The sequence below is a fragment of the Eschrichtius robustus genome, chromosome 13 (assembly GCF_028021215.1).
Source record: "Eschrichtius robustus isolate mEscRob2 chromosome 13, mEscRob2.pri, whole genome shotgun sequence".
Taxonomy (NCBI): Eukaryota; Metazoa; Chordata; class Mammalia; order Artiodactyla; family Eschrichtiidae; genus Eschrichtius; species Eschrichtius robustus.
In genome coordinates this window covers 43,902,231-43,927,109 of record NC_090836.1, presented here as the reverse complement: position 1 = coordinate 43,927,109, position 24,879 = coordinate 43,902,231, and the positions used below count along the sequence as shown (strand labels likewise).

At 55.3% G+C, this 24,879-nt stretch overlaps 1 protein-coding gene across 4 annotated transcripts; it reads right to left on the bottom strand.

The window, feature by feature from the left end:
- Positions 1-1,774: 1,774 nt before the first annotated feature.
- ACVRL1 (activin A receptor like type 1) lies at positions 1,775-15,472 on the bottom strand. Of its 4 annotated transcripts, XM_068560023.1 has the most exons (11): positions 15,189-15,274; positions 13,045-13,214; positions 10,230-10,298; positions 9,407-9,658; positions 9,009-9,220; positions 8,661-8,760; positions 8,137-8,283; positions 7,570-7,845; positions 6,779-6,976; positions 4,105-4,235; positions 1,775-2,896 (listed from the first exon to the last, which is right to left on the bottom strand). In XM_068560023.1, exons 3-11 carry the CDS (start codon positions 10,291-10,293, stop codon positions 2,762-2,764), a joined length of 1,515 nt encoding a protein of 504 aa, XP_068416124.1. In that variant the 5' UTR covers positions 10,294-10,298; positions 13,045-13,214; positions 15,189-15,274; the 3' UTR covers positions 1,775-2,761. The 4 variants fall into 4 exon arrangements, with proteins under 4 accessions (XP_068416124.1, XP_068416127.1, XP_068416125.1 ...); XM_068560026.1 differs by lacking the exon at positions 13,045-13,214 and having other exon boundaries at positions 15,189-15,472; XM_068560024.1 differs by lacking the exon at positions 9,407-9,658.
- Positions 15,473-24,879: the final 9,407 nt, after the last annotated feature.

Here is a 24,879-nt window from a genome sequence, read left to right as displayed (position 1 = left end):
AGGGGATTGAGAACAGGGAATTAAGGCGGGCGGGTCCAAGCTGCCTCTGAGTGAGGACGCAGCTCCTTTCTAGATGTGGTTTTCGGGGGACAGTCCCTACAGAACAGAAGCATGGGGAAGGTCAAGCACTCTAGCGCCGGGTGAGGAGCTCCTGGGCGGGTAAAGGCAGGCGATCCCCCGCGCGGGGGCGGGGCGGGAGGCGGCCGCTGGCTAGCCCTTCGGCCAGCAGAGGGCGATGCGGAGGCGCCGCGAGCAGGCTACTCCCAGCCGGCGGTGGGAACCGAGATTTGGCTCCAAGTAGGGGCCTGCGCCAACTGTGACTTGTCTCTCAAGGGCAAAGCCCGGGCAGGACACCCTGGGACCCTCTCCTTCCCCGTACCCTCTGGTTCCCTCTGCGATGGGCCACCGCAGAGGCACCGGTCTGCGAAGACTCAGCAGGAGCTCCGGACCTTCAACCATGCTTTATTGAGGACCTACTATGTGCTAAGCACGAGCTAAATGCTCCCACGAACAGTATCTCCAGGTTAAGAGGCTGTCATTTCGGCCTTGGAACACCGTCCTGAATTCAGAAGCATTATGCAGACCGCTCTCACCAATGCCTCCTTCTCTCCCTGGCCACAGCTGTCCTCCCAACTCTGGCCCCTTCCCTCAACCCTCCCCCATCACTCCGCCTCTTGCCTCAGACCTTCTCCTCTTAGGGATTTTCCAGCCTTTGGGGAGCTGCTGCCTTCAGTTTCTGGCTGTAGAGTCTCAGGAGACTTTTAACCCCCAAATCCAGTGGAGATAAAACCCTAGAGGAGTGTCCTGATTCCTGGGCTAGGTGGGTTCCAGTGACCAGAAGACGTGACACTACCGGGAAGCAGAGTGCCCCACGACGATGTGGGAACGTGGCAGGTCCATGTAGCTTTCTGTTTCACCCAGTTTCACTTCCTGGTTCTCCTCCGGGCCTTGCACAATGCTGGGAGGCAGCCTGGGAAGGTGCCTCTCTGACGGTGGAAGGAAGAAACACTCGAGAAGCCGAGAAGCCGGCCAGGGAGGCTGTGCTGGGGCGTTTCCAGCAGGAGGGGAAGGAGGCTGTGTTTCCTTAATCTCCTGTGGACAACTGAGGGTCCTTCTCCACCCTGTCCCAGGCTGAGGGCTGCGAGGCCACGTCTTCCCAAGTTTGGGGCTGTCATGTCCCTAGCCGGAGCCCTGCTCCTCACCCCCAACCCTTAGGCCCCACCTCCAGCCCCATCACCCTCCAGCCCATCTACCCGCCTAGGATTCAGGGTAACCTCCTCAGCACATGGACATACACCCTTGATATTTCCAAACGCCGAACTTTCCATGTGTTTTTCTACAGCCACCAGGTTCTTCCTAGACACACACTCTCTGGGGCCCGGCCAAGGGTGTGGGCCCGGGCCAGGGGCCAGTGGGGAGCAGGAACCTGGGTGCTGCAGGCTTGCTGGCTGGAGCCAGATTTCTTCTGAGCTTTGAGGCCCTGCAGGAAGCTGGCCCCTGGCCCCTCTCAGCCCTGGGCAGAGAAGGCGAAGCTACAGAGCAGGTGAGTGGCTGGCTGGCTTGCCTTCCAGAAGGCCCAGGGCTGTGTGAGCCCAAGGATGGCCACAGACATGGGTTAAGGCAGGAACTGGAGCTTGGAGAATTAAACTAGGAGGCGTTTCAGACACCCTTGGCCTCAGCTAAAGTTATTTTCAAATCTCCATCTTGAGGCAAATTGCCAGGGGCTGGGGCACAAGGAGTACAAGAGACTGATGAACTGAGTTCTGACACAGGCTAAACATTTCAAAGAACTTTAGAGCTGAAAAAAACCTCAAAAGACATCAGGACCAAATCTTCATCTACAAATCTTTCAATATGTAGATAAAGAAACAAAGGTCCTGGGCCAGCGAAGGCCTCCTTCTTGTCCTGTAGAGCAAGCACCCGGACCAGACCCTGGGTCTCCTGACTCCCAGCTGAGCCCTTCCCTGGCGGCCATGCTTGGCTCCGACATCCTCTCAGTTTATTCTGAAAGTCCTGGGCCTTGCCCATCTGACCTGCCACCTCTCCACTGGCCTATGACTCTGCCACACCCGCAGCAAGACTCCTTGGGTTTAATGCCACAATAAGTCAGCTAGGAGGGGAGTGGAGGAGGGCCCCAGGATCAGGCAACCCGCTCTCCTGGGCAGCTAGCATTCAGCTAGCGGGGGTCCTGTCTAGGAGATAGCGGCCCAAGGCGGCCTGGAGCTGAGATACAAGAGAAAAACCGATGGGCCTGGGTGTCTGGGGCTTGGGACACAGGCTAAAGCCTGGCAGGGCAGGGTGTCTACTGAAGGCTGGACGGGGCCCTGTGCCACCCTGGCAGCTCTGGTGGGGCAGTGGGGTTGACTGACGGCAGGGGGTAAAGTGCAGGCCCAGACTCTGGGCCCAGGACTGGGATTCCCTGGCTTGGCCACCCTGGCTCTGAGGCCTCTTTTGCATCGGGTCCTGGGGGTGGTAGGGGGTGCACCCAGGGCGTGGGAGTGGGGAGGGAGCCCGGCGTCAGGGAGCCTGCTGCCTTGAGCGGGCCAGACGGTGGCGGGTGAGGTGGGGGGATCAGGTTTCAGCCCAGCTGTATTTTTGGCTGGATGGGCTGGGGGCCGAGTTGGGCAGGCACAGCTGCCCACAGAGGGGCACTCCCCTCCCCAGCACACACACTCACAGAACCTCTACCCAGACAGGCCACCAACCACTGCCCACCACACACACACTGCAGGCAGAGGGGAGTCAGGCTTCAGGCCTGTGGCTAGTGAATCACTTTGGGCTTCTGGAGACCGTTGCTGAGCTTCTGTAGTGTCTTCTTGATCCGCAGCGCAGTGAGGCGGGCAGAGGGGTTTGGGTACCAGCACTCCCGCATCATCTGAGCCAGGCCTGAGAGGACCTGTGGGGAGGGAGAGCAAAGCGGAGGAGAGAAAGCAGAGACACGGGTCAGGGAAGGTGGAAAGGAAGAGGCGAGGAGGATGCCCAGTAGTGGGGAGACACGAGCAGAACAAAAAGGATGAGAAGATGGAAACGAGAGTGTCAGAAAGGAGGCGGAGAGGAGGGCCAGAAGTGGTAAGAGGGAGAATGGCGGGAACCAGGCAAGGATGAAAAAGAAAGATAAAAATGGAAGAGGAAGGGAGTGGAGTGAGAAGGGGATGGAGAAAGGCAGGCAGGACGGAAAGAGAGATGTAACTCAGATCTTCGGGGACACCCTCTGGTGAGTACACCCCACCCTCATCTCCACCAAGATCCAGGAAAGGGGAGATCTGCAGGCCTCGGGGCTCCCACATGCCCATCTGCAGCGGGACCCCAGTGTAGAGGGCAGTGGCTCCCAGCACCTCCACCAACCCTGGCTGCGTCCTCAAAATGCATGTGTCTAGGGAGGAACCCATCCCAGGAAGCTCAGCGGGCCCAGAGTGAGCCAGCCTCACTCCACCTCAGAGCTCAAGCCGGTTCCTGAGACAGAGTGTATGTGTGTGTGCACAGGAGTGCATATGAGTGGCTTTTTGTGGATCTGTATGTTGTGCAGAAATATACACGTGTCTATGTATATATACATGTATACACATGTGTACGTGTATTCATTCTTTCCATAAACATTTATTGAGTACCTATTGTGTGCCAGGCACTGTGACAGGTAACAGGGAGATAAGGGTCAGCAAAGGAGACATGCTTTTCCTCTTCATGGGGTCAACAGTCTGGCATATATGTGCATGTGTGTGTACCTGTGAGTGTGTGTTTGTGTAGAAGCGCGTGCATGCCCCTGTGTGTCTATATACACATATGCATGTGTCCTGTATAAGTATATGGAGTGTTTTGAGAAAGAACAAAAATGAGCAACAACAACAAAAACTTCATGGCAGGAAATGCAGCAGAGAGACTCTGACTTTTCAGGCGAGGTGAAGGGTTCTGGTTACCAGAATAACCAGAGGGTCCCGGAGTTCCACAGGCAGGGACATGGGAGGGAGTACCCAGAGAAGTACCCTGGACTCTGTCCCCCAGAATCTATCCAGGTGAAGCAGAGGCCAGACACAAGTTCCTGGGCCCAGAAATCCCAGCTGTGAGCCACGACCCCACACCATCCCAGCCCCACCAGAGAGGCCTTACCGGGTCTGCAGCCAGCCGGTTGGGGATAGTGGGGGTCTGCTGGTCAACACACACCACCTTCTTCATGTCCTCAAAGCTGGGATCATTAGGCACCACATCATAGAAGGGTGGCCTGTAGTCCTCCACGATGCCTAGGGATGGAGGGCAATGGGACAGTCACTTGGGACCTCAAGGAGGCCCAATATCACCCAGAGGAGAGCCTTGCCCACCCTCTGTCCCAGGGTCCAGGAAACCAGTTGCCTGGCCATGCTACCCCTGAGAGAGACACCATAATATAATAAATATATTTATAAATAATAATAATTACTGCCATTTATTTTACATTTACCATATATGCCAGGCATTGTGCTATAAACACTTTACATGCATTATCCTGTTCGTCTTCACAGCAACCCAAAGACCCATTTTACAGATGAAGAAACTGATGCTCAGAGAAGTTGAGTCCAAGGTTACACAGCTAGTAATGGCAGAGTCAAGACTTAAACTCATTGTATTCCTAGGCCAGATCTTGTTCCAGTCCTTCCACAGCTGCCTCCCACCCAGGGCCTGGGTACTGCTCCGAGGCCCCAACTATCATAGATGCCCCCAAATACCTAATATTCACTGAGCACTTACTATGTGCCAGGCACTGTCCTAACTGCATGGCATTAAATCCTCACAACAACTCTATGAGGTAAGCAATACTATTAGCTCCACTTTATAAGCAATGAAATTCAGGCCAGAGAAGTTAAGAAACTTGTCTAAAATCACACAGGTAGTAAGTGACAGAGCTAGGATTTAAGCCCAGAAAGTCTAACCAAAGCCCATGCTCTTGACCTCCAAGCTACACTTAAGGAAGGGAGGCTGGTTGACTGCTGGGTGAGGATGTGGAATGAGGGAAAGGGGGAGAAAACACATCTCCTCAGAGAAAGAGATTTTTACCCAGGTCCAGATCACATCCACCCACTCTCAGGGATGGCACAGGCCTCTGCTGACCCCTTCAGCCAGCAGCGCCCCCTCCCCTGGTCATCCGAAGTGCGTGGTCCTTAGCAGGAGCTTTCTGAAGATGATGCCTGTGGAGCTGCAGGCACTGGGGCAGAAGAGGCCAGACCCCAGAAAAGCACCCCAGGCCACACCCTGCTTCCAGCCCCAGGCTGGGAGCCGCGGCCACACAGCACAGCCGCAACCTCGGTAGAGCCCACGCCAGCTGTGCTCCCCGTGGCGGGCTTCCAGGCCAGCCCCTGTGCTGCTCGAGCCCTAATCAGTGCTGCACAGAGGCCTGAGCGTGTCTAATGGGCCTTTAATCAGCGCCGGGGCTGACACCAGATTACAGTGTTTATAATGCGCCACGAATCTGTGTGGGGCTGACAGAGCTTCCCTCCGCTCCAGGAGTCGGCAATCAGCCTCCCCCTCAGCCCAGGCTGGTCCAGCCTTCCTTTCCTGCCTGAGGCCTGGTCCAAGGGGCTTCGGCTCCTTCCAGGTGCCCCCTTCCCCAGCCCCAGCCTCTAGAGCTCATGTCTGAAGGGGCAGGGACCTGAGCCCATCCAGAGGGTGGTCCCCAACCTGTCAGGACTCCCAGCAGCCTCTCCCCATGGACAGCCTCCGCAAAGACTGATCACTTCCCCACCTGGTCCAGACCGTCACCCAGCACCCATCCACCCCAGGGCTGCGAGGGCACCAGCCACAGGGCAGCCCCCTATATGGGGCCATCAGGAACGAGGTCCCTCTGCCTGCTCTCAGCCCCTCCAAATCTGAGTCCCCTGTGGCACCCACGGTAATAAAGAGGCAGCAGGGAATTCTCTGGCAGTCCAGTGATTAAGACTCTACACTCCCAATGCAGGGGACACGGGTTCGATCCCTGGTCGGGGAACTAAGATCCCGCGTGCTGCACGGCTTGGCTAATAATAATAATAAGGCAGTAATAAGCAGGCACTGCAAACACTATTATATCCTGCATTTTTGTGGTCAAGGAAACCAAGGACCAGAGAGGTATAAAAAGCACGGTAGTAAAGAGCACTGGCCCCCAGAGTCAGATTGCCTGGTTTCAGACCCCAGTGCTGCCTCTAGCCAGCTGTAACTCTGTGCCTCAATCCCCTCATCTGTAAAATGGGGATGATACTGTGTCAAGCATGCGTCATTACAACAATAATTGCCGCTAATATTTACTGAGCTAAAGAACAGCTCCAGATACTGCCCTGAATACCCTATTTGGATTATCTCAACAACTAGAAATTATTTTATTCTCATCTTACAAATGAGGAAACTGAGGCACAGAGAGGTTAAGTACCTTGCACACGGCAAAATCAGGAACTGAACTTAGGCAGTCCGATTCCCAACCCACACTCTTAACCACTGAGCAATACCACCTCCCTGCCAACAAAGGACAATTCAATAAGATAATACATGTATACAGCATGGCATCTGGCACATATTTAAACTCAATAAATGTTAGCTGCTCTTAATATTTTTATTATTATCACTTACCCAAGATTTCACAGCCAGAACCAGACTCAGATGAACCTTAAAAGGTCATTCAGCTGGACCAGCTGGTGAGTGGCAGTAAAGGGAATATGGGAGGTCTGACCACAAGCCCCTCAGGCCACGGGCACCAGCCATGGCAGGAAGTCCCATCTCCTGCCTGTCTATCCACCCACCCTATTCCCCTTTCCCCATCCTGTGCAGGGGGGATCCTCACCGTTGACAATGGTCCGGCGGGCGATTTCCCACAGCACCAGGCCAAAGGCCCAGATGTCCGTCCACTTGTAGGACTCGAAGCAGTCGGTTCGGATCTGCTCTTCCAGCACCTCGGGGGCCATGTACCGCTTGGTGCCCACTCGCGGGTTGTTGCCGATGTCCAGGTAGTCACTACCCTGGGAGTGCATTACAGCCAGGCCTGTGGGTACCGGGCCTGTCACTCCTGCCGCTCATCCCAGCCCACAGACAGGGTGGCCCCTGGGAGGCTGGGGTCCGGGGGTGAGGTGGGATGGAGAGAGACGGTAGGACATAAGAGGGGCCGGCAAATGGAGACCCGCCCTGAGGTGGGCTGGGAAACAGCAGCCACGGGGAGAATAACTGTCGCAGTTACACTGTGCTTGCGTGGTGCTCTCTAGGTGCAAGAACCCAGCGAGATGTGAGTAGGGAAGGCAGGCATTATGATGCCCATTTCACAGAGCTGAACCCCCCAAGGCCTGGTGACGGGGAGCGATGTAGTCAGCGAAGCCAGGATGAGAACCCAGGTTGCTGGCTCCCTGCCCCTTTCTCCTAACTCCTGGAGCTCGGCTGGTGTGGGCTTGAAAAGAACGTTAAGGCAACTTGTGGGGCTCTTGCAGAGGTGAGATGAGACCAAACACATGTCTGTAAGTTTTAAAGCGCCAATCAGTGTCATCACCGACGCCAGGCATCCAAACCAGCAAAGGCAGTACCGCGTGGAAAGGGAGAGCTCACGGACCCCACCCCCCCGCGAAGGGCCCGCCCCTCCCCGCTCACCCAGGTCCGCGATGCAGCACTGCAGATTGCTCTTGACCAGCACGTTGCGGCTCTTGAGGTCACGGTGGGCGATGGCCGGCTTGCCCTGTGTGCCGAAGATCTCCACGTGCAGGTGCGCCAGGCCGCAGGCCGCGGACACGGCTAGCCTCAGGGCCAACTGGGGCTCCAGCGTCTGCCTCTGCAGAAAGTCGTAGAGCGAGCCGTGCTCATGGTAGTGCGTGATAAGCCACAGCTGCGTGCTTGAGTTGCGGGAAGTCATGTCCGAGGCGATAAAGCCTGTGGGCGGAGGGTCAGGTGGCTCACCAAGGGTCTAGGGATGAAGGAGGCTCGACGGGTCAGGGTCAGGGCTGGGGACAGAGGATGGACTAGGTCAGGGCAAAGCTGGGGCTGGGGTGGAGGCTGGTCTGGCTTAGGTCAGAGGGGAAGCTGGAATCAGAGGGCTGAGGAAGCTGAGGGCCGGCTGGGAGTCCTGCAGGGTTAGGTCAGTGTCCAGAGGCGAGGTGGTGGTCCAGCCCTGAGTGCGGGTGGATGAGAGCCGGGGGCCTGGCACAGCACCCTCCCGCTTGCCTAGGATGTTGTCATGTCTGAGCAGCACTGTGTTGTAGATCTCAGTCTCCCGGAACCAGGATTGTTCATCCCTCGAGGAGAAGATCTTGATGGCCACACTCTCACCGTGCCACAGGCCCCGCCATACCTCGCCATAGCGGCCCTTTCCTGATCCGACGGCCGGAGAGGAAGGAGGGGGTCACATACCGGACACACAGAGCCCTTGGGCACAGTAATCCCCAGAGGAGTCCCCCATCATTATGCTGCACTGACTTCATCTGCAGAACCTCTGATGATTATGTTTTAACTTAATCCAGACCCAAAGGCAGCCGGCAGGCCACCCCCATTTGCCTCTTGCTCCACCCCGGCTCCTGCAGAAGGGTCTGGCACTCACCCATCTCCAACCCCCTCCCTGGCCAGCAGAATTCCCATTCGGAGCCAGGCCTGGCCCCCCCTGTGACTCCAGAGGCCAAGAGCTCCCTCGCCCCTCCCCCAAGCTCACGGGAGCTCTTGGTCCCCATCCCCCGGGCTCACCCACTGCTCACCCACACACTCCACCAGGGCGACCTGCCGCGCCACTGTCCTCTGCACCAGGAATGGGAGCCCTGAGCCACTGCCGGTGGTGCACTCACTGTCCAGGAGGTCCTGGGAGCACCGAGAGGCCGCTGAGAGGCAGCACCCACCCAACCCGTTTCTCCCTCCTCAACCTGGGCCCCACCGCTGTGTCTCTCCAGCCTTCTCACTCACCAAGCCATCCCGTCCAGCGCCCAATCAAACCTCTGAGTGCCTGCCACTGTGCCTTTCTCGGCTACCTGCCCCTCTGGGTCCCCTCTGGCTCTGTGTCTCCTGTCTACCCTCACCACCCTGTGTCCCAGGGTCTCCCAGTCCCATACCCCCAGCATGCTGTCCCCCTGCTCGGATGCCTTCAGGATGAGGCTGGACTCGCCCAGCTCACTGTTCACTCCCCGCTGCTTCTCCTGCCTCCGCCGGACATGCCACAGGCCCAGGGCACCCAGAGCCACGAGGATCAGCAAGGCCAGCACGGGGCCCAGGATCAGAGGCAGCTGGCCGTCTTCTCGCGGCTGCTCTGGCGGAGTCTGGGTGGCTGGCACAGGAGGGACACTGAGGCCCAGCTTCCACCGGGCCAGACGCCCCCCACCTTGCCACTCTGCCAGTCAGATCCCAGGGTCCTGCCTCCCCCGCCCTCCAGGCCAGAGCACGAGAGGCAAGCAGGGCGGGGAGGGCAGAGTCTGAGAAGACAGGGAGGGGTTGCTGGAGCAGCTGGACGTACCCTCCAGCTCCAGGGACACGTTGTGGTTGCAGAAGGGGCTGTAGCAACAGTAGTGGTTGAAGAACTCGGTGGGCCGCCCCTTGCAGAGCTCCTGGTTCAGGTTCCCGCAGCCCCGATGTTCCTGGGGGTGTGTGCCCTCCTCCCGCACCAGCACTACTGTGCACCAGGCCCCCTGGCAGGTAGGCCCCTTGCAGTGTGGGTTCGCACACGTGCAGGTCACCAGCGGGCCCCGAGAGGGCTTCACGGGGTCGCCTGGGAGACACACTGGAAGCTCAGCTGCTCTGGGCCCAACTCCCCAGGATAAGCCTAATACCCAGGTCTGCCCCCTGCCCACCCTCCCGCCCCCGCCTTCTGAGCTCTCAAATCTTTGAGGCCTTGGTCCTTCAGTTCCATCCTCAGATTATCCTTCCCTCCAGTGACTTATCCCTGCCAGGGGCAGCTGCCACCAGGGGAACCAGGCTTCTGTCCCTTCCCTGATCCTAGGACCTCCCCTCCCAGTTCCAGGCCCAGCCCAGCCCCCAGCACCAACTCTGAGGGCTCTCCCAGGCCCTCCCTGCCAACATCCCCACTGCCCACACCCCCAGATAGAGGTCCCACCCTGGAGTCCGACGGAGCAGCAGTCTGCGGGTTTGGATCAGGAGGACAGCACAGGAGGGTTGGGGTAGCCGGGAGCTTAGTCCCACTGAGCCCGTCTCCCGCCCTCCAGCCAAGCTCCTAAGTCCCCCTCCTCCCCAGCTCCTCAAATTCAGCCCAACAAGAGCTGAGCCCAGATAGCCCTTTCTCCACCCAGGCCCCTGTTCCATACTTGCTGCCCAGTACTCACCCTGGGTTAGGCCCAAGGCCGTCAGTAGCATCAGAAGGGTTCTCCTGGGAGGGTCCAAGGTCATGGTCCCTGGAGAGGAGAAGGGGCGCAATAACATCTATGAAATGTGATCCCTTCAGTGTTTTCAGCCACTGACCGTGGGTCCCTCCCACCCGGAGGAAATCATTGGGAGTTTTTTTGTGGGGGGGGCAGGGAGGCCTCCTCCCTCCTCCCTGTGTCTGGCTTTGGGGAGGGGCCTGCAGGGGAAGTCCTGGTTCACTTCCCCATGGAAACCATCCTGTTAGGGGTAAAGGGTGGGGAGCCATGTTTAAGTGACTGAGAGCTTGGGGGACTCCCAGCTCTCCTGCTGCTGAGTTCAGACTGGAGGGTGCAGAGGGCAGAAGGAGACTACGGGACTAGGGTAGAAAGAGCATCTCTTCAGCAGTACCACCACCCTTCTGTCCCCTGCCCGCTTGCCCACCCCTTCCCAGCCTCCACCCCTGCCCACCCCTTTCCCAGTGCCCCCGCCCCCCCCCCCCCCCCCCCGGCCTGGCTGCCTCAAACATAAACAGGCTCCTGTCTTCACTTCCTGCCATTCAGGGTCCCGCCAAGCTGGGAACAGGAATCAAGATTGTTTAGATTGGGGTCTGGATAGAACAGGCAGGAGTCACGCACAGCAGGGAGCAGGACATATTCTCAGGGCAGGCTGGAGTGGCTACAGGGTCTGCAGGAGCCACCCGGGGCTGGGACACCCCCACGATGGAGTCCTAGGAGGACACCTTGTGAATCACAAAGCCCAGCTCTTATTTTAGAGAAGATGGGGATTAAGACTCAGTCAGAAGAGAAGGCTTGTGCAAGGTCGGGCAGGATTCAGTGGCAATACCAGGAGTACAACCCAGGTGTCCAGACTCCCAGTCCCGTGTTTTTCTACTCCATATCCCAATCCAGGGTGGCTGCCCATGTCTGAGCCCTCAGGGTTGTAACAACGATACAAAGCTTGGACAGTGCTGGGCTGTGCCAGGTGTGAAGGAACCTCTCTGCACCCTCATCAGAGTATAAGACGCCCTCTCCGAGCCACTCCCCGGCCCCCTTCTCTCTCCTTGCCGTCCTGGGAAAGAGTGGGGGTAGGGCCAGTGATGTGGAAGGGAAGTGAAACATACTTAGACGTTGAATGTTTGACCTTCTGTGGCTGGTTGAACTTTTCCAGAAGTTTGGTGGAGAGCATTAGGGGAGTAATTCTGATCTATAACAGTCCCCATCTCAGCTCCCAAACCATCTAGTGCTTCAGAAGCCACCCCCTTCTTCATTTCTCAAAGGTTTAGAATGAGAAGATTAGGGCTGAGGCTGCAGCAAGAAGGACTGAGGTCAGACAGCAAGAAGGACTTTCTGAATGGTGGAGAGTATGCAGGTGTGTGCCTGGGGACTGGATCCCCAGGTAGGGGCAGCTGCCACGAGGGAGGGGGAGTGTCTTTTGGCATGACGTGGTAAGGCTGGTAGGGCTGGGCATATGGCCATATAGGCTGCAGAAGACCCCTAGTCTAAGAATGGTGCCAAATGAATATCCATGATGCTGAGGCTCTGAGGGCAGGGTGACTCGGGGCGGGGGACGAGGGGGGCGCTTCGTGGGCCTCTCTGGCTGGTGGCAGCTCTGGCCTTCCTGCCTGGGCTTCCTCTGCCCCAGAGGCCCAGGGCTGGGGGAGGAAACGGAGCCCTGGGCTGCTGCAGCTGTGTCCCCAGCCTCTGCCTGACCTCCTGCCTCTTGCCCCTCCCAGAAGGCAGTGGGGAGTCTGGCAAGCACTCTACAGTGGGACTGGTGGCTGGAGAGGGAGCCCCAGACAAGCTGAATTTGCCCACTGGGGTAAGGGCGAGAATCCATCCTTGGCAGTCTTTGCCCAGAAAGCAGCTAGGGAGAGAGTATGCAGCAAGAAGCAAAAGGGGGTAACAATAGGATGATAGCCGGCAGCCTTCTAGAATCCTCTACCCATGCTTTCACTTCTCTGTGCTCCAGTGCACCCTCTCACCTACACAATTACGCAGCAGAATCACCTGAAGTGCTTCATTAGAAATGCACATTCTTTGGTCTCACCCCCACTCCAGATTCTGATTTAGTCCATCGGGACCAGTAAGAAACATGCATTTTAAAAAATTTCCCCAGGTAATTCTGATCAGTTTGTGTGGGTACCACACTTTGAGAACTGGGTCCTACACAATGCTGACTGGTCCCCGTGCTTTCATTTCACTGGGCAGGACCCCGCTGGGTGAGTGGGAGTGGAGTGCAGGGGGCAGGGACTCTAATTCCTACCCGGGGACCTCTCCCCCCTTCTACTGGAGAAGGGACAGACAAGGCTAAACGCTGGAACCAGGGACTCAGAGACACTGCAGAGGGAGGGCAGGGCGCGGGCTTTGTTCAGGACACATCCAGCCTCTGGGGCCCAGGAACAGTGCAGGGAGGGCTTGGTAGCATTTGCAGAATCCGCCTCTGGTCTAATCCTGGGAATGTAGTGGAGGCAAACTGCGACTGTCCAATTTTTAACTGGGCCTGACGTAAGATTAAGTACAGGAGGGTGCTGAGTCCAGATCAGTCCCAACTCCGAGCTGACCCTGCCTGATTCGCCCTGAGACTTGACTCTAGCACAAACAGACTCCTGGAGACTGGTGGACTCCTTTCACGTCTAACAAAACTTCTTGAAAGAACTCCTGCTGACTAGAAGCATCACAGTTTTAAGCCAGAAATCACAAATGCTAAACTAATTTCAACTATTAACTTACCACTGTGAAATTCTTAGTAATAAGCATTAACCTTCTCTGAGTAATACTTATGTGCTAAGTACCGAACCTTGATGGCTGATCTCCGTGCTCACGACAGTCCAATAGGGAAACGGAAGCTCGGGGATGTCAGGTTTCTTGCCCAGAATCACCAGGTATGTCTTGAGCAACTTAAATTGCTGGTGATAAATCCTCACTTGGTCATTTTATTTCTGCAGTTGTTTGGTGTTAGGTAGGTCCCTCAAAAGAGAAAAAAGAGCAAGCGGGGATTGCATTAAGAGACTGCAGTTTTCATCACCTGCTGCCCAAATGCGGGTTTGTTTAGAAATCATCTGTTTGCTGTAGGCTTAGCCCTAGTTGGGGAGAAGCAGAGTAGAGGTGTGCTCAGAAGGTGGATGTCAATCCCTTTCTCCCCAGCACACCTGAGGGATTGATATAACCGGCTCGCATCCGCAGCAGTGGCTCAGCACAGCAGTGACTGTCATGGGGCTGGAAGCGCCTTGCTCTGCACATCGGCACAGGACCATAAAGCAGAGGACCAGACTGAGCTGCTTCATCCTGGGTTGCCCCTTACCGTCACAAAGGGGCACTTTCATCTGCATCACTTCACAGCGCTGGGATGTAGCATCAAGTCTGGATTTTAGGATCTCAGACAGAATGCAAATGCAGCACAGTATAGCACAGAGGTCAGGTTGTGGTCTCTGGATCATGTAGACCCGGATTCAAATCCTGCTTCTACCACTTAGGGCTATGAGATTTGGGGCAAGTTACTTGAACTTTCTGAGGCTTAGGCTCCCCTATGAAAAATGGGGAATAATAATAGTGCTCATTTCATAGGTATAATGTAGTAAAATTATTTAGCAGAGTACTAAGTGGTACACAGCAAGCACTTAACAAATGTTACCAAAAACCCAACCATCCATGGAGCTTTGGACAAGTGATTCAAATCTGAATCTCTTTCCTCTTCTGTAGGATGGACATAATAACACCTCTTCTGCTAGGCTGTGGCCAGGATTACATGACAAAAATGTATCTAGGGCTTCCCTGGTGGCGCAGTGGTTGAGAATCTGCCTGCCGATGCAGGGGACGCAGGTTCGAGCCCTGGTCTAGGAAGATCCCACATGCCACAGAGCAACTGGGCCCGTGAGCCACAATTACTGAGCCTGCGTGTCTGGAGCCTGTGCTCCGCAACAAGAGAGGCCGCGATGGTGAGAGGCCCGTGCACCGCGATGAAGAGTGGTCCCCACTTGCCACAACTAGAGAAAGCCCTCGCACAGAAACGAAGACCCAACACAGTCATAAATAAATAAATAAATAAATAAATAAATAAATAAAAAGAACGTGAATTTCTAAAAAAAAAAATGTATCTAAGTGTCTACATAGTAAGTACTCAATAAATGGTAGCTATTTTTAACCACCTGATAAGATGAGAGGACAGGTACCAGGACAAACAAACAGTAAGGGGTAAGAGATGTCGGACAGACCCTGACTCAGCCAGAAGCTGCCCGTATAGAGAGGGTGAGAGCTATCGTCCACTCTGCCCTTGTCCTCAGAGAAGAAAAGAGGGGGTGGGTGGCCAGTCTTGAGATGGTCATAACAGCACTGGCCTCCAGACTGACCTCCAGGGCAGACTGAAAACCTGGGGTCCCAGGCTGGAGGGAGACTTGGATCCCCTCTGACCTGGATCCTGAAGGAAGTCCATGCATTGGGGATTATCTGACCACACAGGGTTGGAACTGAGGTTTGGGGGAGGGAGTTACAGTGTCAGATTCCTTTGGCAAGAGTGGCCAGGACTGGTCTGGGAAAGATGGGCTTCAAGGGGAGGCTCAACAGTGCTGGGAGTAGACACCACCCCCAGGTCAATCCAGGTTCCTGGAAGGACATGTGACCCCCTTCTCTGTAAGTGAAGGAGGGCAGGGATCCTTCTGCCCATTTTATGGATGAGGATGAGAGAAGAGAGAAGCTAAGTGACGGGCCCCAGGAGCAAAGTTTTCTGATTCCCAGTGCGGGTTCGGTCCAGCCCCCTCCAGTCTTAGGTGGGGTGATGGGCAGATGCTGGTGCAGGGCGAGGGGCGGCTTGCACTACGAGGAGCTGGGACTGACCCTACGGCGACCTCTCTGAGGGTCTCTCTGGGATATGCCATGGGGAAGGGCCCACTGGGGTTGGGGTCAGCCGCACCCTCCCAACGGCCCGGCCCGCGGACCTCGACTCACCTCCGGGCCTGCCCTGCGGGCAGCGCGGCGCGAGCGTGCAGCGGGCGGCCTCCTCCCCTCCCCGGCGGCGGCCGCGGTCGCACGACGGGCGCTGGACAGCGGGCCAGGGTCTGGGGGCCGGGCGCGGCCCCGGGCAGGGCTGGGGCCGGGGAGGGGCTGGCTCGGCGCGGCTGGCGCGGCGGCCTCCCGGGACTGGGAAAGGGGCCGGAGCAAAAATGTTTCTTATTCCAGCGTCTTCCTGCCTGGCCCGGCTCCACCACTCCCTCCTAATAAACCGTTTCCTATTGCCCAGCTAGCCGACGGCCGCCCGCTCGACCCTCGCCAGGGCTCAGGGCCGGACCCTCCCCTGCGAGGCTGCAGATCCGAGGGCGGCATCCCCCTCGGCTGCCCCCGCCCGGGATCAAGGCCGCGCTCCCGCCCCCAGCCTCCCACATCCGCCGCCCCGAGGGGGCGGGCCTTGGCCTTGGGCCGCGGGGGTCTCGTGGGGTTCAGGCGCAAAGCCGTGGGGGCCAGTGCTGGGACGCTAGGCACCGTACGAAGGCCGGCCGGGGGAGGGGTGGAGGTGGAGGTGCCCCTCCCCGCTCAGAGCCGCTGAGGGGCGGCCTGGAATCCTGGACGGGTAGGGGGGCACCGAGGGAACGACATGCGGGGAGGGCAGAATGGAGAGAAGTTACCTGTCTTCCCACCCCAAACTCCAGGTCCTCCGCCTAGAAGGCTCAGAAGCACGGGCAGACTTTGGGGCTGGCAGGGTCCGAAATATTTTGGCTCCGCCCTCCCTCCCCCTCCCTTGGGGACTCCCCAGTCTGTCCAAATTCTTCAGCCTCCCCCCTCGGCCCCTTCACCCCCTTCCGCAGCCTCGCACTGCTCAGCGCTCAGCGCAGGGCAAACAGGCCCAGATGGGGCAGCTCTGAGTCAGTGGTGACGGTCTGAGCCCCTCTGGCTGTAGCACAGCTCAGTGACAGGGATACCTCTCTCCACCATGGGCGGCCAGAATGGAGGGAGAGGCTGGGAACTGCCTTGGACTGCCCCCCTTCGAGGCCGGCCCCTCACCCCACCAAATGGAGCTTTAGAGTTGGGGACGGGGAGCCTCCCTCGGGACACTGCTGGGACACGGCGGACAAGATGCTTTGGGGAGGGGAGCAGAATGGCTTCTCCTGGAGAGAGAAGCAAACCCTTCCTCCTCATGCCCTTGCCTGGGCTCAGAACAGTGACATTGTTGTCTTGCTTTGCTCCAACCACTGTGAGCACCCTGAAGGCAGGACTCCACTTTATCCCTCGCCTCCAGGTTATCCACAAAGACTCTGAAGTCAGAATCCAGACTAGTCGTGTAACCCTAGACAAGTGACACCTCTCCATGCCTCAGTCCCCCATCTGCTAAATGGGCATAATAAACAGTGCCAGCCTCATAGGGTTGTCAGGAGAATGAAGGGACATGATGCTTATCTCAGTTCATAGCAGAGATGCCAGCTGGCTGAGCCTGGCACAGGACCTCCATGAAAGTGTTTAATTAAATTAATAAATGACAAGGTTGGGGAGGTGATGGCCTCAGAGCCAGGTGGAAAGATGTTGGTGTTAGAAGCAGAAGCAGACTTCTAAGGTGTCTTGCTCTAATATGGGGATTCTGTAAGATGGGCCAGGACATCCCTCCCAGCCCCCCACACCCTCTTCGACAGGAATAGAGGCTGGGGGAGACAATGACTAAAGGCTCAGACAAGCATCAATTGTTGACTGACCTCACTTCCTCTGCTGAAACCCTTCCCAGCCCCCACCCACAGCTGCTTCACAACTTGTGAGCCTTGTGAATTCCAGAACCAAGGCACACCCAAATTTCAGTGTCAGGGCAGAACTGTGTCCTGCAGCCAATAGGAAGTACTATGGGATTACAGTATCTGCTCTTTCAGATTATAGTGGCTGCTTCAGCACACTATTAGCTGGAGAACTGGGAGTGTGGCTGGTGTCCATCTTTCATATCCACTCTCCCCCATGCCTCGCTGTGGTTTCTGATAAACCCTCCCCAATCCCAGCCCACGGGTCTGTGTCCTGAGAGGTGGAAGGGGGGGCTTCCCCAAGGGAAGCATTCAGTCTGAAACACACACTGAGAACAGAAACATCGAGATGGACAAGAACTGAGCATCGCTGGGGAGAGTCAGTGGGGACGGGGGACTTTATCTGGGAAGAGTTCATGAGACAGATAAAAGGAGAGTAGGGTTTGGAGGAGGAAGACGGGGCCCGATGCAGGGTGGCTGTTCCTCAGTGCTGGAGTCTCCCCACCTCTCCAGAGCATGGAACCCTCTGGACCCTGACGCGTGCTCTTTGGGGCTTCTTGTGGACCCCATGCTTTCCACAAAACACAGAGAACCTGGGGAAGGCGTCAGAGGAGGGACGCAGAGTTGGAGAAAGCACTGGAGACTCAGCCCAGTGAGGAAAGGGAAAAGGAATTACAGACTGCATCCAAGTCTACAAGAATTAATTACTCAAAAGGACCAGCTGTTCCCCATATTCAGTGAGGACAGAATAAGAGGAAACAGGCGTAAATGGCTAAGACTTAGATTCAGACATTCAGAAGAATTTCCCAGCAGTGTGTGAAGCAAAGGCCTGGAGATCCTAGGAAAGGTATGTGGGGTGAAACTTCAAGGAGATTCTCACCTATGGAAGGCAGGTGAAATGAAGGCAGGGGATTGGACAACTTGACCTTTCAGGACAAGCTGTGAGTATTGAGTTCAAGCATTGATCTTGATACTAGGGCAGGGCCGACTTCGTGCATGTCCAACCTGTACAGACACGACGCTTGGTTTAAAGCTCTGCTGGCACCATCTTGGAATTCTTAATCATGTTTGAAAAGAGGGCCCAGCATTTTGCACTGGGCCCCACAAATTATGTAGCCAGTTCTGCACCGGGATGAGTAGGAAGGAAGAGCAAGGAGTGGGACTTCCCTGGTGGTCCAGTGGTAAAGAATCGGCCTTCCAAGGCAGGGGATGTGGGTTCGATCCCTGGTCTGGGAACTAAGATCCCACATGCCACGGGGCAACTAAGCCCTCGCACCACAACTACTGAGCTCGCACGCCTCAACAAGAGAGTCCGCATGCCACAAACTACAGAGCCCACGCGCCCTGGAGCCTGCGTGCCACAACTAGAGAGAGAAAACCCACAGGCCACAACTAGAGAGAAGCTGGCACGCCACAACAAAGACCCATAGCAGCCAAAAATAAAAAACAAACCAAAAAACCCAAATAAATAAAGAAAATAAATAAATATTAAAAAAAAAAAAAGCAAAGCAAGGAGGGTGGGGCGGTTAGCAGAGGGTGAGGTGGGCTTTGCTCCATTTAAATGGCAGAGTGGGAGATTTAGATCAGACAACCTAGGGAGTTTTTCAAATGAAAACAGTAGAACAGGATACATAAGGAGGAAGAACTGTGGGTCTCCTTTAGGGGAGAAGCGGGGCAGATTCCTATGAATTCCATTTATCCATCTGTTCAAAACAGAGGAGAGAGTCTCAGCTCTGAGGGCTGCAGGGAGAGGACGTGCCCTCCCTAGGTCTCCTCCGCTCAGGCCAGAGGCACCCTTACACCATTACTCCATTACCATGGAGTCCTGAGAAGAGCAGTAAACCAGGGGGCGTGGGGCCTTGGTTCCAGCCTGGCTTAGACCAGATCCTCCCAAAGGTTCTTCCCAGCCTTGTGTTATCTCCTTTGGCTGTAAGATTCAGGAAACCACCTGGTCCTGGGCCCTGACACCACAGCTCAGGTGAAAAGACAGTTTGGCCACTGCTAATGTTTGGGGAGGGTAGGGCAGCCAGAGCTCTGTCCAGCACCTCAGGAAGAGGCTGGCAGACAGGGGCCACATTCTGAGCCAGTGGGTCACCTTCCTCTTCCTCTTCAGCTCTTCCAGGATGTCCCCTAGATGGGTCTGGCCACTCCTTGCCCAGCTGGAGCCCTGAGGATGAGTCATCTCAGGAGGGAAGCTCTCAAGAAAGGGACGGCACTTCAGGGCAGGAGGCTGAGATGAGACAGCGCCCGCACAATGCCTCGGGGGCCTGGGCTCTGCTGAGAAGCTGCCCCAGTCCCATCTCCTCCTCGGCAGCCCAGCAACCTGTGGATTGCCCCTCCCCACGGGCCTCCTCGAGGCCCTGACTCTCCTCCTCCAAACCGGCCCCAGTGCTGGAGGAGGGCACCCAGGCTCAGCTTCTATAACTGTAAAAAGGGGCTGCGAATTCCATCTGCACCACATTCTCCAAATAAAAGCAAAATACCTGGGAACATTCTTCTCTAGCTGTGCAACTCTCACAGCTGTCTGGTTTTGAGAGAAGGAGACTGAGCTGTGAGGCAGGAGAAGGAGCATGAACTGAGAGTCTCCAGGAGGGCACAGGCTTGCCTGTGTGACAAGGGCCTCAGTCTCCTTACCTGTTCGGAGAGGAGCACTAAATACTGCCTCTTCTATGAATAGCTCTCTGAGGGGTTGCTGTATAGGTGAATGTAGAGCCACTGCAGAGGGCTTGGAGGCGTGAGGCAGCCATTCTGAAAATAACTCAGGGGATCCCAAATAAGCGCAGAGTAAATACACTTTAAAAATTCTGCAGAAGAGTTTATAATGAGAAGTGACTGTGTCCATCCCCAGACCCTCTTGCTGGGGCCATCCCCTTCCCAAAGCTATTTATTTCTCTGACATTTACTTCTATAACTCTAAATAATATGTTTACACTTCTATCTCTAGATTGTTCTCAGCTTTATTGAGGTATAACTGACAAACGCAATTGTAAGGTATTTACAGTATAAACATTGTAAATCAACTAAACTTCAATTTTTAAACAGATGCAAGGTTTTACCAAAAGATATTTAAAATGTACATCGTGATGATTTGATATACGTATCCATTGTGACTGGATTCTTCCCATCTAGTTAATTAACACATCCATCACCTCACATATTTATCTTTGTATTTTGTTTTTTTTTTTGATGAGAAGTTTTTTGGTGAGTAAAATTTAAGTGCTACTCTCTCAGCTAATTTCAATTATACAATAAAGTGTTATCAACTATAGTTGTCACTGAGCAAAGGGCTTGTGGGCCCATCACGCAGAAAGTCCAACTCTGCCAGCAGGAGTTTGCAGCAAAGTAAGGATTTACTGCAGGGCAGCAAGTAAAGGAGGAGGAGAGAAGCCTCAGATCCACTCCCACATGGTCTCTGAGTTAGGGGTTTTTTTAAGGGGAAGAACAAAGAGGCTAGGATTAATCATCGTCTTCGGACATTTCTGTGACATTTCTTAATCGTAGTTTCGAAAGTCAGGATGTTTCTGGTTTACGATTCTCTGGCTAGTTGGTCCATGGATTAGGGGTCCGTTAGCTGATCTTGCCTTAGAGAAACAACCTAAAGTTTGTACGTTAATGGTGATATTTATAATAACAATTTTAGTCATGAATAATGTTATCAACAACTGCAATTTTAGTCATCTGACTCTGGTTGATTAGTGTTCAGTTAGCACAGGATTGAGGTCAGAGGGGACCAGAAAGGGAATAAATTTTGGATAAAGAGATTAATCATAAACTTGGTAAGGGAACTCGGTTTTAGGGGGACTCAGTTTCATAGTCACCATGTTATATGTTAGATCCTCAGACCTTATTCACCTTACAGCTGAAAGTTTGTACCCTTTACCAACCTCTCCCTGTTTCTTCACCCCTCAGCCTCTGGCAAGCACTTTTCTACTCTCAGTTTCTATGAGTTTGACTTGTTTTTAGATTCCACGTGTAAGGGATCCCATGCAGTATTTGTCTTTCTGCTATCTCTAGATTTAAAAGCTTTGGAATTTAGGTCATTTAGGTTCTCTCCCTTCTAATTATTGATCATATGTTATTCTTTTGTAAATTTAATAATATACCTTTAGTTCCTTTCTGTTGGTATCACACAGTATCTCTTGACTCTTCACGAAGTCAGAAGCGTGGTATCTCCACTCTTCCCTAGAGTTGCAATTTTGCTGCAATAAAGGAAGGTGTGTCCACTAGCTGAGGTGAATGATCTTGTTTTGGGGGGATGTTCCACTGAGTCTCAGGACTTGAAGATGTCCTGAGGGTCTGGCTGAGCGTTTTGGGTGTCACAGGAGTTCCCAGGGGCATCAAGACTTTTGCCCACTCTAAACACAAGCAGGACCTGAGTTTGCTGTGGTGAGAGTGGGCAGAGTTGCCTGGCAAGGGGGTAGAGGCCTGGCAGGCTCTTGGGTGCTACTGCAGGGACCCTTGCTGCCTGAGGAGAGAGTCTGAGGAGTTAAAGGAACCATCCCCAATGGAGAAGGCTTGTTATTTGGACAAGGAGGGGGTCCCCAGGATTTGAGAGCTGGTAATGGCCCCAGCTGGGACAGTCATTGTTTGAAAGAGAGGCTGAGTGGCTGGGTGAGGCCAGAGGCCAGCGGGATTTCCTTCAGCTCCAGCCACTCGGGTGGGTGGGACCAGATTGCTGGAGCTGGACACAGGAATGTGCCTTTGTTTCCAGCTGGAGGGGAAATGCCACAAATCCTGCCCCTTTCCTACCCCTCCAGCATCCGTGCCTAGGCTCTGCCCTTCCCAGCGCCAGGGGGCCTGGTACTGAGGGCTCTCAGCGAGCTCTTGTCTCCAAGACTCCCTCATCTGCAGGCCTCTGCCCCTTGTCCCCCAGGGCAAATCACAGATGTAGTATGTAGGGGATGGGGGGTAGCCAAGCCTGGGCTGGAGGAAACAACCACAAAGAAGGATTTAGGCTTTAGCTGCCCACCTCTCTCCTTTCTTTCTTTTCTTATTTATTTATTTTTTTGGCTGCGGCGGTTCTTTGTGGCATGCGGAATCCTTGTTCAGGCATGCGGGATCCTCACTGAGGCATGAGGGATCTTTTTTGTTGCGGCGCGTGGGCTCTTCTTTGCGGATTGCAGGCTTCTCTCTAGTTGTGGCGTGTGGGTTTTCTCTCTCTAGTTGTGGCGCGCAGGCTCCAGGGCATGTGGGCTCTGTAGTTGAGGCGCGCGAGATCAATAGTTGTGGCGCATGGGCTTAGTTGCCCTGCAGCATGTAGGATCTTAGTTCCCCGGCCAGGGATCGAACCCCAGTCCCCTGCATTGGAAGGTGGATTCTTTACCACTGGACCACCAGGGAAGTCCCCACCACCTCTCTCCTTTCCCTGAGAGGGACCATGGATTTCATAGTTACAGATGATACCTAGGTCTGTGGGGAGGACTCGAGGGTCAGGCCTGGCCCTCCCTCAGCCCCCTAACTCCTGCTCCCAATGGTTAGACAGACTCTGCAGCCTCGACCACCGTCACACAGGCTGTGTATGGAGCCGGTTGGACAGGGGACTGCAACGTGTTGGGGGCACAGGGGATAGGAAGGGCAGGGGAGGGGCCAGGAACCTCAGGGAGTGGGGAGACCCTGTCTTTATTTTTTCCTTTGTCAGTGAACCTATGTGTTTGTGCACCTGTGTGATGGGGTGTGTTTATGTGTGCTTGTATGGCTGGCCTCTCTGTATGGTACTAGAAGTTTGCGGACCAGTGGGCCTGTGTGTACTTCTGTGCCTGTGAGCCTGCAGGCCCCTAGGGCCCCTGGCTGACCCTGTATCCGCATGTGACGTTACCTGTGTGACTCTGAGGGATGTTGCAGAGTCCATCCAACCCCAAGCCTTGCCCTCAAGTCCTCCCTTCAAACGCAGTATCTTCCTTAACCATGAGAAGCCGTGGTCCCTCTGAGGAGGAGGGGCACAGCTGGCCTGGCGGCTGGTGTGATGGGAGGTACATAGATGTGTTCAACCATTTGGAAAGTACGACTGCTGGAGAGGAGGGAATCCTGTCAAGATGCCCCAGTTTGGGAAAAAGGGGACCCAAACAAATGAGCCCCCGCTTGCCTTTCTGTCCTCCCCGCATATATGTACTCCTTTGCCTTCTCTTGACCCAACAGGGGTTTCCTAGGCTGTGCCCTGGAATAGCCAGGGCCACTGCCACTCCTGGAACCAGGGCAGCCCCTGAAAAGAAGCGGGAGATGATAATGGCCCCTCTGAGCATCCCAGACCTTGGTGGAGCCTGAACTCAGTTCTTTTCTATACACATTTATTGAGCCTGTATGGGTCGGGCACGGACCTAGGGGTTAGGGAGACAGACACGGTTTCTGCCCTCGCAGGAGTGAGGGGAGGGTTCCCCAGGAGTCCCCACAGCCTGGCCGACATCCCAGTGTGCGTCAGGACAGCCAACCTTGCAGTCCCCTCTGTAGGAGCCCCTGTCTGCCAGGTTGGCACGCCATCAGCGCTATGGTGATGGGGAGTGGGCTGGGCTTGGGGGCGCTGGGCTGCAGAGCCGTGTGGGAGCCGGTCTGAGAAGGCTGTCTGGGATAAGTGTGTGCTTTCACTTCAGGGGCCACCAGAATAATAGCCTAGAATCACAGGGGAGGCCATGGGGTTCCAAGGACACGTCCGCTGGCCTCCTCCACGGAACTGCCCCCTTGGCCGTTTCCTTACCCGTTGCCGCCCAGCACAGTAACAAAAGCTGCTGTTTACCGGGCGCTGACCATGAGCCAGGCCGTGCTCCATGCCTCGCATGCCTCCCGCTGTTTAGGCCGCACAACAACTCTGGGAAGCAGCGATGAAATATTATCACCATTGGATGTTACAGAGGAGGAGACCGAGGCTGGGAGAGGACCTGGTCACAGAGATAAGAGGCGGGGTCAGGATTCGAACCCACGTCTGTGGGCCGTAGCAGAGTGGCTTTGATGTGGTCTGTGTGCTTCACCACGAGGGACCTTGTCCTGGGCTCCTTGGCCTCTGCTGACCAGGACTCAGTTCGGAAGCCGCAGGAGCCAGGCTGGGGGTGCTAGTGGAGACGTGGACTTAGGGCAGCCCACTAGACTTCTTTCCTTGCTGGTGGCCTGAAAGGCTGTCAGGAGCTGTTAGAGGGTTAGAGAGAAATGGCTTGGCCTAGGACTCTAGTGGCCCCGGAGATGGTCAGGGATGGAGGGGTGGGTCTTCTCCAAGGTGGAGAGGCTCCCTCTGCTGGAAACTGTTGTCTGACCCATGGACAAGGCGTTACCACCTGCTAGCCCAGATCTACCCCAAGCCAGCGAGCCTGGAGGGAGAGCCACAGAGGGATAGTTCTCTGGCCCGGGCGTGCTGCAACGGAAGGGACATGGGCTTCCAAGTCCGACAGACTTGAACTCCAAGTCCGACAGACTTGAACTCCAAGTACTACTTAGCCACTTACCAGCTGGTGACCTTGGGCAAGTACCTTAACCTTCATAGCCTCAGTTTCCTCAGCTGTAAACGAGGAAGGTTGTGAGGATTACATAGGATAATGATGGCATTAAGGCCAGGCACAGTGCGGAGTGCTGCATTAGCTCATTTAATTCTCACAACAGCCCTTTGGTGACAAGTCATTATAACCTTCACTCTACATATAAGAGCCTTGAGGCTCAGAAAGGTCCAATAACTTGCCCAAGGCCACAGGCCAACTCTCAGGCTGAAGCATGTAACTTCCATGCTGTTCCAAGCCTGTAGATGTAGTTTCTTTCCCTGGCTGCAATGCCCAGGGCCAGGGCTGGCTTCATGTGCTTTGATTTCAGCAGTGGGTGGGGAGGAAAGAACTCTAGCTCCATCCCAGAGGTTCGGAAGCAACTCGGTCAAACTCGGTTCCCCAGGGCCCTTCCATAGCACCTCAACTCTTGGCAGCTCTTTACGGTTTACAGAGCCTTTTTACCCATAT